This window comes from Cyprinus carpio, chromosome B7, assembly GCF_018340385.1.
Source record: "Cyprinus carpio isolate SPL01 chromosome B7, ASM1834038v1, whole genome shotgun sequence".
Lineage (NCBI taxonomy): Eukaryota > Metazoa > Chordata > Actinopteri > Cypriniformes > Cyprinidae > Cyprinus > Cyprinus carpio.
Genome location: NC_056603.1, coordinates 43,425,725 through 43,439,287, shown reverse-complemented (window position 1 = coordinate 43,439,287; position 13,563 = coordinate 43,425,725). Strand labels below are relative to the sequence as shown.

Genomic DNA, 13,563 nt, shown 5'->3' with positions numbered 1-13,563 from the left:
GAGATTAGAGACAAAGTCTATAACTCAGCATGACAAGAGCAGCATCAGACCCACCAAGCAAACATCAATACAGTTGCTCAACCTTTCAGGATCCATCAACGTGGAAGTAAAATCTCAGGCGGTCAAACACAGACAGCAGCAGCGTGTTCCTGTCTCGTTCTGTGTGTGTTTGAATGTAATCACATGTGCACAAGCTTGCATTAAAGCAATGGACATAATGTGTGGTGGGTTGGTCTCACTTCACTAATGGAAAGCATCATGATCAGTGAATGTCTTTGAGCTTCCTTGAGGAATCATTGAATCTGATTGGCTGATAGACAGACTGTGGTGTCTGGCTCGATTGGTGCGGTGACCCCGATCAACACGCACATGAATGTCTGGGATATAAAGTGGCTTTGGGGTTTGAATTAAGTAGGTTTGTGTTGTTGTTCGGGTTTGTGGTGTAGCAAGGATAGTTTGTAGACAGGACGGTCTTCAGTTTCTCTGAACAGGGGAGGTTAGTTGAGTTTCTCAAAATCACAGCAAATATTCCCTTGTGAAAAGAAGTACTCATAAAAAGAGTACTTATCACAGAAATAATATACTTTACATTAATTTTCCATGTAAGTATATTCTTTTAATGTTTTCAGACAGTTGCATGTTAAATCCAATTAAATTCAAATGTATTATAGTATAGGTCTATATTAAATGCAATTCGCTGAACTTCAGAGAGTGTTTTTTGACCCACTTAAGTAGGACTTAAATACATTTTTATATGTAATTTCATAATTACTTCTTTTGTCTTTTAAATATGGTTAAAGTGCTGCTGAATGTACTGACAAGCGTTTATGATCAACTAAAATATACTTTAATGGCATTTCTATTTAAACCTATTTAAATGTGTCATGTATTTAAATATATTTGTAATTACATGTTTAAGTTGCCATATTTTGCTATTTTTTTGTTATTTAATTTTATTTTAGCCAAATAAAAATGTACTTCATTGGGAGTACTTCATTGTACTTTTAAAGAGAGTACTTGTTATATAAATAATATACTTTGAAAATATATTCTTAAGTGCAAAATGAATGTAATGATTTCAGACAATTTTGGAATTAAATGCAATTAAACGAAAATGCATTATAGTTTACATTTATATTAAATGCAACTTTAGAGTGATTTTTGACTCACATAAGATCTTTATAATTTCATAATTACTTGTGTTTCTTGAAAAGTTAAATTTATTTTTAAATCGTTAAAGTGAAATATATTTGCTATTAAACACTTTGCAATGATGAAAAAGTTGCAACTTAATTAATTTAAAAAATATTTACTTGAAACGTAATATTGAATAATACACTACAGTTAAAAATATAATCAAGTTCGTTACATGTGCTTTAGTATGTTAGTCAACACATCAAAATAAGTGAACTTAAAAACATGACAGAAGTGTATAAACATAATAGTTTAAAATTTACTTTAAAGTAATAACTATTTGTAATTATTTTCACTTTTTAAAAGTGTACTTAAGTATGTTCAGAAACAGTCATGAAAGTGTTTCTCTTCAAGTCGCTTAAGTAGCCTTTTATTTCATTATTATTCTATTGTCTGCAAATGTTTAATAAATACTCTCTCTCTCTCTCTCTCATTTTATTTTTTAAGATTTTAAGTACACTGCAATGGCAATTCAGTTAAGTGCACTTCTTTTTCACAGGCATTTACTGTAGACAGGTATGGTCTAGTTTATTGTTAGGTTGCTCTGAATACAACCAGAGCTTCTTTAAATAGAGTCAGATGAAATATTTACTCATGTACCATCCGATGCTGAATATTACAACATCAAAGTCTGTTTAGTACGGAGGAGGGAACTAAAATTAGAAGCCCGTCACTCTGTGTAACACACACACACACACACAAACTCAAAGAGACTTAAGCAATTCAGCCATAACAGATGTCTAAGAAGTGACATTATTGCGTTAGTGAGATGTGTGAGAGAGAGACGGGCTGCTATTATTGCATTATCCCTTGCATAACTGTAGTTATAGAATGACTCACTCTGTCTCAACACCGTGACGTATGTTTCTTACCATCTATTTCTGTGTGTGTCTGAATGCAGTCGGCCGTTTTATCTGACTCTCACGGATTGCTGAGCGGTTACAGACGGTGACGAGTAATGCAAAAAACTCTGTGTACAGTCCACCCACTGTTCTGGCTAATGCATTTTAAAGACTATTAAAAGCCCCCATTATTTAATGCATGGATGTGTTTATTGAAACAGGATGTTTGGGAAGGATATTTAACAAAAGTCATTAATCATGACTTGCTACTTCCTAGTCAGGTGATATTAGGGAAGAGACTTTCTCATTCTTTATAGTATCTGTTTAAACATGTTCAGTACTGGATAAATCATGAATATTTTCATCTACTTTCCTTAAAAAGAAAATCTGCTAAATGTTATGTTACAATTCAAATGCCAGAAAATTACAGTTTTAACCCCAAAGCTATATATTTGCTAAATTTCTAAAGCCTTTAAATGATCAATATGTTCAAAATTTTACTGAGAAACCTGTTGCACACAATCTAGTCCATGCTTTCTGTGGTCTTATTAATAGTTTAGAGCTTTTTAACAAGTTCTTTTAGTGTAATTGTGCAAACATCCAGCTTCAGCTCGTGCTTCACGTGTCTTTCTTCTTTCAAATCTTTAAAGATTTTTTTATCAAGTAAACATAAAAATAGCTTTGATATTGTTAGTAAAATCTCAAGATGAACACTTAATTAAAGCAACTTATGTTTACTTGATTCTCCATCAATCATTTTTCCAAGCCTCCATAACATCTCACATCTTCTGAGGAGCGTTTTTTTCTTTATCTCTCAATCATCATGCATTTGGATCATTTAAATCTCATCTTACTGAGACATATTATTGGAGATATAGTGTGACGAATGATATTTACATAATTTTACATCAGTATCTGCTCTACTGTTATAAAGATATCATTGATTAACATTAAAAGCATCAGAATTTCTTCTTGATTTTATCTTATAAATATCAGCATCTGCAGCAATTTATTTATTTATTTATGTTTAGCTCAGTTAGAGTCTCTGAATACAACTGAGCTGTTTTTAACTCTATATTCTCACTATATCAGACGATATGAGCCATAAAAGCCCGATGTATCAAATGTGATCCTCAACACAAAAACACAAAACACAAACACACACACAAAAAAAAATGCAAACCATTTGTCTAAAGGTCCAATAACACTTTCATTTAAAAAATAAATAAAATATAGTTTTTACTGTTATTTTATATGTCAGGCTTTACAGTGATAAATATGTTACTATTTTACTTTAAATATTTTCTGGTCATGCATTTATATAAAAATAAATCCCTTATAAACTAACAAGAACCAACTTACAAAGAACAACCAAATAAATAAATAAATAAATAAATGGAAGGGATGAAAGAAAACATCCACGAAAATTCAAAATGATACTAAATTAGGGATAAAACCCACGATTTGCACTTATGTGAGTGAAATCTCGGCAAGAGGGCCATGAAACTAAAAATGGAGAAGAAACCTCTCTCTCGCGCATGAACAAATGGCATCGTGGGTAGAGAGTCGAAGCAGAACAAGAGGAAAATGAGGGTTGACAGAAAGAGTCTTACCTTCCTCGGTCATTGAGTGATAATATTTTAGCTTGCCATAAGTCCCCAGCTCTACAATATCACACACAGAGACAAGGGTAAGGAAACACACGCTGGCACATGTACACCAAAACACACACACACAAATGTATAAGTGTCAGTGAGAACGAGGAGGTGATAAGGTCAAAATAAATCTCTCTAGGCCGGTCTCACAGACATAAGTGCAAAAAACTGAACAAAAAGACAAAGAGGAGGAGAAAAAAAAAGCCTTACGTTGAGATGAACACTGTGAGTGATGTGTCATGATGCACCTAAAAGTTTACTTTATTTGATCAAAAACACAATAAAAAAAAGTGAAATATTATTAGTTTAAAATAACTGTTTTCTATGTTAATATAAATTAAACTGTAATTTATTTCTGTGATGCAGCGCTGTATTTTCAGCATCATTACTCCAGTCTTCAGTGTCACATGATCTTGAGAAATAATTTTGATATGCTGATTTGCTGCTCAAGAAACATTTATTATTATTATTATTATTATTACAAACAGGTTGATTGATTTGCATGCCAATCAGACTCACTCTTCCCATCTATAATCTGCTATTCTCAACCCAAGCAAAGTCAATTTTCATATTATTTTCATTTTACTGTTGTTGAAGTATAGCCTCAATCTGACTGCTGATTGGCCGGTGGTTAGAGGTCACTCTGTCATGACCTTTAGCTTCAACACAGCAGACATTATCACTAATAATATTTCTACCATAAAAAAAGGTTTTATTTATTAGTTTTTCCTATGCTGTATACTTCATAGATGACATAAACATGTTCTTGTCCAGCAGTGACCTTGTAAAACGACCTCTGCACTGCTGACCGCTCATCCCAGCGGCGCAGAGCTTTTAACATCGATTCAGCCGGGAAGGGTGTGTGACGTTACGTAATAAAGGTCACATGAAAGACCCGATCAGACGGTTATTGGCCTGTGTGAGCGTCTGCGCATGCGATCAGTGGAAGAGCCTATGACGGATCGCAGCGTTTTTATGAATGTGTGCAGACGGAACGCTCCAAACATAGAAGAATTGTTTGTCTGGCGTGGGGTTGAGCTCAATAATCAATACAAACCGCCACGCAAGAGGTCAGACGCACACACACACACACACACACGTTACATCTGTCGTGTCTGAGAAGCGGGAAAGCTTGTGCAGTGTGTATCTGTGTGTGAAGAGAAGCAGTTAATTACGTGTGCATGTGGAAAACCAGGCTCTACTCATTTATTATGTGTTCAATATCAATTAATGACTTATGCAATTCATCAGTTCATCTGGGGAGGGTGTTCTACTCCAGAACTCTATGTGCCGACAGATAGACGGGATACCCGTCACATTAAGCCACTAAAACAAATATAGTATATAACGAACACTATCACGATGTGTCTTTGTGTTTATGTAACACTTGAAGCTGTGATGCTGTGAGAAACACAGCCTTTTGTAACTAATATGTAAGAGAAAAAACAACAACAATACACTAAATCAAATGAAAAAAGAAATAAACAGATATATAAATATTCTAAAAAAAATATCACTATATATATATATATATATATATATACACACACAGTACAGGTCAAAAGTTTGGAAACATTAATATTTTTTAATGTTTTTGAAAGAAGTCTCTTCTGCTCATCAAGCCTGCATTTATTTGATCAAAAATACAGAAAAAATAGTAATATTGTGAAATATTATTGCAACTTAAAATAATAGTTTTCTATTTGAATATACTTAAAAAAATAATTTATTCCTGTGATGCAAAGCTGAATTTTCAGCATCATTACTCCAGCCTTCAGTGTCACATGTAACATCCAGTCTATCACATGATCATTTAGAAATCATTCTAATATTCTGATTTATTATGAGTGTTGGAAACAGTCTCTGCTGTCTAATATATTTGATGAATAAAAGGTTAAAAAGAACTGCATTTATTCCAAAATAAAAATAAAAAATTCTAATAATATATATTCTAATAATATATTTTCTTTACTATCACTTTTTTATCAATTTAACACATCCTTGCTGAATAAAAGTATTGATTTTATTTAAAAAAAAAGAAAGAAAAAAAAAATTACTGACCCCCAAATTACTGACCAGTAGTGTATATTGTTATTACAAAATAATTATATTTTAAAAACATAGCTTCTTTTTTTTTTTTTTTTTTTACTTTTTATACATCAAAGTATCCTAAAAAAGTATCACACGTTCTGAAAAAATATTAAGCAGCAGAACTGTTTCCAACTTTGATAATGAATCATTATATTAGAATGATTTCTAAAGGATCATGTGATAATGATCCTAAAAATTCAGCTTTGCATCACAGAAATAAATTATAATTTAAATAGTATAATAAATTTAAAAAAACAAGTATTTTAAATTGTAACAATATATCACAATATTACATTTTTTTCTGTATTTTTAATCAAATAAATGCAGGCTTGATGAGCAGAAGAAACTTCTTTCAAAAACATTAAAAATAGTAATGTGTGTAGTAAATAGTAAAAACTTTTGACCTGTACTGTGTGTATATAATATATATATATATATATATATATATATATATATATATATATATATATATATATATATACACACACACAAGATATCAGGGTTATGGGTTACATGAGATGGAGCTTTAGCAAGGAAAAAACACAATGAAAAGTGACGTGACATTCAGCCAAGTATGGTGACCCATACTCAGAATTAGTGCTCTGCATTTAACCCATCCGAAGTGCACACACACAGAGCAGGGAACACACACACACACTGTGAACACACACCCGGAGCAGTGGGCAGCCATTTTATGCTGCGGCGCCCGGGGAGCAGTTGGGGGTTCGATGCCTTGCTCAAGGGCACCTAAGTCGTGGTATTGAAGGTGGAGAGAGAACTGTACATGCACTCCCCCACCCACAATTCCTGCGGGCCCGAGACTCGAACTCACAACCCTTCGATTGGGAGTCCGACTCTCTAACCATTAGGCCACGACTTCCCCGTTGAAAAGTGACAAACACACATGGAAACTTGAAAGAAACACACAGTATCCAGTGTCTCTGAATACTGTGATTAAACAGACACAGGCAGCAGGACGAGCGGCTTCAGCTGGGATTGTGATGACAACGAGATTTAGAGAATAACTCACCAGAGTCAGCGAATTCTGAGGAAACAGCAGACAGAGAGAAACAGAGAGAGACAGACAGAGATGAAAAAGAGTCTAAAAAGCAATTTAGCTCTACTGCAAAGCCATGTAGAGAATAAAGAGATGAGATGTGCTACTGTTCAAATAGCCATCAAATGTGCAGGTCAAACTTTATTTTTTTGCTTTGGTTTGGTTTGGTTTGCACAGTAGAAATGCATGCATGCAATATCATAAAGAATCGTCATCTTTAATTATACAATCGCTTTAGCTGTTTTTACTTCAGGAGCACAGATTTTACAATAAAACTGTTAGCATAACAAAGGCTGACAATTGTGTGAATGCATTAACAGCAGCAGAGGTTTAATTTAACAGCATAACCCACGTGTGATGAATGTGTGAATTTACCAGCGTGTGAACGTGTGAGAAGTGTTCTGCTGATGACTTAGTACTGTCATTTACTTTTTGTTAACAGTCTGTGTTTTAGGCTCTACTGTTAGTGTTATCTGTATGCACCAAGGGTCTGAGAGTGACACAATTTCAATTCTCTCTATGTATGTACTGTACATGTGGAAGAATGACAATAAATCAGACTTTGACTTGACTTTTGACTTTTCTGAGTCTCTTTCTGGCTTACCTGCACACCTTCTTTATATATTAAAAAAAAAAAAAAAAAAAAAAAAAAAAAAAAAAAACTTTTGTTACTTAAAGGTGCCATGTGTAAAAATTGAGGTAAAAATATCCAAAAAATGACCTACACGCATCAAAAGAATGAGAAGAAATAAGGGCGATGATGTCATTAAAAAAATGTCAAGTTATAGTGCTGCAGAGATATCAACCTTAATTAGCATTAGCATTACTAGCCACGGCCCGACAGGTGTCGTAATACCAGTTTCGGCCATGGGAGGCGGTATGCGGGCAATATACCCACCAGCCAACCTGCAATACACGAATAAACTCGCACGGCTTGTGGGCGTACTTGAACCTGATGTCAAGCAACCGCGCTCGGAATCACAAATCAAATCCGATAAGAAAAGGAGCCGAAACAGAGTAAACATCGGCATTGCTTTCCATCGCTGGAGACAACTGATGGACTTGAAAGAAATGAGCTTCGACTCCGAACTTGCAACATTTCTTTTGGATTGGTAAGTAAGATGCTGTTAGTATTTCGCTAGAAGTTTTTTTTATATATTTGCGTATTTTTTTCGGGAAGTTATAACATAGAAATGTATCGAAGGCTGTTCGATAAACGTGCTAATGTTAGTGATGGCTAACCGTAGCTGCGTTTGTCAGTTAGCTAGCTATAACTTACCCACAGATCCGATCCGGTTTTCACCTGTTATCTACCAAAGCCCGTCTCTACCAAGCTGATGCTAAAATGTAACATTACCTAAGAAGCTTGAAATGTCTTCGATGATAATGAACCACGAGAGAGAGAGAGAGAGGGAGAGAGGAGAGAGAGAGAGAGAGAGCCCCGGCCCGCGGGGCGCACTCACTCACTATATTCAGAGCGGTCAAGTTTTTGAAAGCGTGTGTGAAAAAGAGTCAATTGCGTGTGTCTCACGGTGAATGCTTGAGAGTTGGCAGCTCTGGTTACGTTGGTTGGTGCTAGCTTGGTCAACATCAGCTGTCTGATGTTGACCAATGATGTTGACAGAATGCTGTCTGTCAAATTAATTTAATTCAAATAATGTGTATATACAATTCAAAATGTAATATGAACAAAACGAATATGAACATATTCACTGGTAAAGGTGAAGGGGAGTAGCTTGAAGATGTCATGTTTCAAGATCACTTGACATCACCCAACGTTCCTCTGGAGGCAAAGCCTCTTTAGGCTTCGGATATGGCTCTAGGGTTGTTGTGAAGGTAGGGGCGGAGCATAGAGACTATGCCGTTTCTCGTTTGTTACTCTAGAGTAGACCAATTCACTTTATTGAGGCATATTGCCCCCATCTGGTATGGAATGTGGAGTATGACTTGATTTTTTTGCCAGACATTACACATGGCTCCTTTAAATTAAAATAAATTTAAAAAATGTTTCATTTAAATGAGACCAGATTCTGCTCCTACTCAGTGTGGATGGAGTGTGTGTGTGTGTGTGTGTGTGTGTGTGTGTGTGTTACCTTCACTGAGAGGGTCGAGTGTGTGGATCATCAGATGAAAGATGCTGTTCCTCATTAGACTGTTGTGTAAAGAGGCGGAGCTTCCTCCTCTCTGCAGCCGGGGTTTGGCCTGTGATAGGAGGAGAAACATGTCAATCAAAGCGGTCTGGACGTCCTGACTCGTCTGGTCAGGGTGACTGGGGTCAAGGGTTAATCTGTCTTCAGAGCAGCTGATGCTATGGCAACATGTCAGTGCAATCTGAAGAGTCAGCTTCTGATTAACACAATCATACAGGTGTCGGAAGTGAGTGAGTGAGTGAGTGAGTGAGTGAGTGTGTGAGTGTGTGTGTGTGTGTGTGTGTGTGTGTGTGTGTGTGTGTGTGTGTGTGTGTTGTGCTGAGACAAACACTGAGTAAATTGCTCTGAGGATCAGGGATCAGTGCTGGCAGATATCAAGGTGCCATCCCTTTCTCTCTCTCTCTCTCTCTCTCTCTTCTTCTATCCATCAACACATCTGTCTGTCATATTTTTTGGAGTGGGGGGGTGGGGGTATGTATTTATCCATCCATTCTTTTATCTTAGTCCTCTATTATCTGTCTCGAAATCTGTTTAAAACAATAATAATAAACTGCCAGGAGTGGCTCTTTCTTCAGAGTTTTATTAAATAAACGTCATGCTTTACAACACAGCACAAACATGAGTAAACAGACCGTCACGCAGACACGCACACATGGACAATACTTACAGACAGCTTGCTGTCATCCTCCACTGCAGTAGGGCTCAACTTCACAGTCAAGAGACGAACACAACACAGAGAGAAAGAGAAGAGACAACAGCACAGAGATGAGAGACAGGAGCAGCGGACAGAACACAGACATCAGACTCCACAGAGACACACACACACCACCGACAACTACAACAGCAGCTGACAGTGTGTCTTTGACCTTCAACCTTTACATACAGAGTGTTTGACCTGACTTCACAGAGTAAAGTAAGTAAAAAAGTAAAGTAAAGTTTGCCAAGTATGGTAACCCATACTCAGAATTGGTGCTCTGCATTTTACCCATCCAAGAGCACACACACAGCAGTGAGAAGTGAACACACCGTGAACACACACCCGGAGCAGTGAGCAGCTATATCCAGCGCCCGGGGAGCAACTGGGGGTTCAGTGCCTTGCTCAAGGGCACTTCAGCCGTGGGTATTGAGAGTGGAAGAGAGAGCTGTTCATTCACTCACCCCCACCTACAACTCCTGCCAGCACCGAGACTCGAACCTGCGACCTTCTGGTTACAACTCCAACTCTCTAACCATTAGGCCACAGCTGCCCCGAGTCTCTAACCTCTGACATCACAGAGAGTGTTTGATCTCTGACTTCACAGAGAGTGTGTTTGACCTCTGACCTCACAAAGAGTGTGTTTGACCTCTGACCTCACAGAGTGTTGAACTCTGACTTCACAGAGAGTGTGTTTGACCTCTGACCTCACAGAGAGTGTGTTTGACCTCTGACCTCACAGAGAGTGTGTTTGATCTCTGACTTCAGAGAGAGTGTGTTTGACCTCTGACCTCACAAAGAGTGTGTTTGACCTCTGACCTCACAGAGTGTTTGAACTCTGACTTCACAGAGAGTGTGTTTGACCTCTGACCTCACAGAGAGTGTTTGATCTCTGACTTCAGAGAGAGTGTGTTTGACCTCTGACCTCACAAAGAGTGTGTTTGACCTCTGACCTCACAGAGTGTTTGAACTCTGACTTCACAGAGAGTGTGTTTGACCTCTGACCTCACAGAGAGTGTGTTTGACCTCTGACCTCACAAAGAGTGTGTTTGACCTCTGACCTCACAGTGTTTGAACTCTGACTTCACAGAGAGTGTGTTTGACCTCTGACCTCACAGTGTTTGAACTCTGACTTCACAGAGAGTGTGTCTGACCTCTGACCTCAAAGTGTGTGTTAGACCTCAGAACTCACAGTTTTTTTTGTTTGTTTGTTTGTTTGTTTGTTTTTATGTCTGACCTTGCAGAGAGCGTTTGAACTCTGACCTCAGAGAGATTTATTTATTTATTTGTTTTTATCTCTGACCCTACAGAGAATGTGTTTTACCTCTGACCTCACAGAATGTGTTTGACCTCTGACCTCACTTAGTGTGTGCACTGACCTCTGACGGAACTGAATGTGTGTTTTGACTTTTGACCTCACAAAGAGTCTATTTTGACCTCTGATCCCACCAAATGCATGTTGTGACCTCAGCTAAGTGTTTGTGTCGTGATCTCACTGAGTGACCTCTGAGGTTATGGCATTGCCAGCGTTGTGCTGTGACCTCAGACCCTACTGAATTATTTTGACCTCTGACCTCACCAAGTGTGTTCTGTGACCTCACTGAAGGCATGCTACTGAATATGACCTCACTTTTTTGTGTGCTGACCTCTGATGATGCCAAGTGTGTCCAATTGTGTACACCCAACAGCCAATGACTCTTAAAACCAGGGCTCTGAAGGAACGAAAATGAAAACGGGAAACAAACTAAATTTTGACAGGAACAGAACCAGAAACAGAAACGAAATCCAATTGTATAGTTCTGAACAGAATCAAAACATTTCAAATGGCCATTAACCGGTTAATAACAATATTTTATCATTTCATTTAATATTTGAAATTTGCTGTCAACCAGGGCTGTGCACAGAGGGGTGGCCGCTAAAGATCCACTGATCCGCTCCGTGTTTTCCCGGCCTTCTAAAAGTGCTAACAACTTGTAAATAATTAGTATGTCTAATCAAACTATTGTACCTGATCAGATCTGATAAAAATAACACAACATTTAATGGCACATTTTGTAGACAAAAAAATATATGAAATTCAATTAAATTAAAAATCGCATTATAATCACTTGCCTTAATTGATGCTAGTAATCTATAACACATCATATATATAATATTTTATTAAAACCATATCAATAGTAGGCCTATATTTTAAAAAGGTAATTTAAATGTTCTAAATGAGTTGTTTATTAGTATATAATATAGATTAATGCTGTATAATATTAAATTAGATATCTAATACCTACAGTATACTTCTATTGAAGATGAGGCATCATCTTAATTTATTATTTATTTAATTAATTTATCTTAATTGCTAATCATAAAATATGAGGTTATCAAGATATTTCAGGACAAAGTACCAAGTAAAAAAAAAAGGTTTTGCTGTAAAAGGAACAGGTAAATATCAATATGTGAAACAGTAAATAGTTTCTGTTATTATCAGTTATTCATTATTATGTGTTACAAGCACCCACCCACTTAGTGCCCCCTTTTTTGGTTTGGGCCACTGCCCCTCAAAATGTCTGTGCACGGCCCTGCTGTCAACCAGTCACTAATTCAAGTAGCACGGCCTACGCAAATGTGACACTGAGGCATCCAACCAGTAAGTGAAATGCCCGCGCTCAGCTGTGAACTCATCATAAGTAAGTGGCGATGGCAATGCACCAGCGTTAGAGTTTATCCAAGGATAGTGTAAGATGGATTCAACAGATCACACGCACCTGCAGCGCTTCTGTGAATGGAGAAAACAGAATGAATCTATAGGCTTACATAAAAGGAATAGCCTATATTGGCCTATACACAAAATATATTTCACTGAAATCATTGACAGATTAACAAAACAAGAAAAAATGTGCTGAGTTTTGGTTTATTGTGACGCGATCCAAAGTTCATGGAAAGGAAACCAAGATGGCAGAAAGTAGCTAGTTTTCATTATTCTGCAAAAGCTTGACTGTTCTGAATGATGCCTTGCTTCTGTCTGTATGACCAACCAGTGTTGGTATGACCATCACGCCGGCGCCTTAAGCGTACACAGATACAACACTTTTTTGAGACATTGCAGCCTGTTCATTATCAAACTAAAATACAGTTAAAGAAGCATATAAAAAGTATAACTGCTCCATTGTACAATCTGTTGCAAGAGCAAGCTGTAAACTGTATCCTTTCAGCGTCCTCAATCCAAACTGCAACAAAGCACCATCGAACTGAAAGGTCATCAGTTCTGCAGGTAAAGTAGAACCATTGGAACCTCAATCATGATGAAGAAGACTCTAAAATTAGCTCTTAGGGCTTAATTAGCTCCAAGATAGAGCCCTGGAAGGCCATTTTAAAAGGACAAAATCAATTTATACCTCAAGTCTCTGCACACAGTTCACTCATCACCAGCCTGAACAGACTTGTCATGTGAGTCTAAGCACAGAGTGTTAAAAATCAGCATTCATTTCCATTCCTTAATTCATCTGTAATTTAAATCTATTTGCATTCAGAGAGTTGAGAACACTAAAGTTTCTTTTTGAATCTTTCCTTTTAGTATCTTCATCAAATTTCCGATAGAACTCCACATAAATAAATAAACAGACATATAAATGGGCAAATACATGAATAAAAGCACAAATTAATAGCCTACATTCATAAATGTATGGCTAAATGTGTAAATGCATAAATAAATGCATAAATGCACAAAAAAATCCTAAATAAAAGCAAAAATCAATAATTGAAAAAAATAGATAAGAAGAGATAAGAGATAAAAAGAAAAAATAATAAACAGATACATTCATAGATAAATGCATAACTGTATAGATACATAAATGCATAAAAATAAATGGATAAAAGCATAATAATA

The 13,563-nt window shown here is 36.6% G+C and overlaps 1 protein-coding gene across 5 annotated transcripts in view; it reads right to left on the bottom strand.

Moving 5' to 3' along the window:
- The window catches only part of LOC109071947 (sodium/potassium/calcium exchanger 2-like), a 59,154-nt gene that overhangs the window by 31,517 nt on the left and 14,074 nt on the right, over window positions 1-13,563 (bottom strand). The window contains exons 3-6 of one of the 5 annotated variants that reach the window (XM_042728782.1): window positions 9,657-9,695; window positions 8,933-9,041; window positions 6,813-6,827; window positions 3,650-3,700 (exon numbers count right to left, since the gene is read on the bottom strand). In XM_042728782.1, coding sequence (XP_042584716.1) covers window positions 3,650-3,700; window positions 6,813-6,827; window positions 8,933-9,041; window positions 9,657-9,695 — 214 coding nt within the window. The remainder of the gene's footprint in view (window positions 1-3,649; window positions 3,701-6,812; window positions 6,828-8,932; window positions 9,042-9,656; window positions 9,696-13,563) is intronic. The other 4 variants (XM_042728784.1, XM_042728783.1, XM_042728785.1 and 1 more) reach the window with 4 other exon arrangements.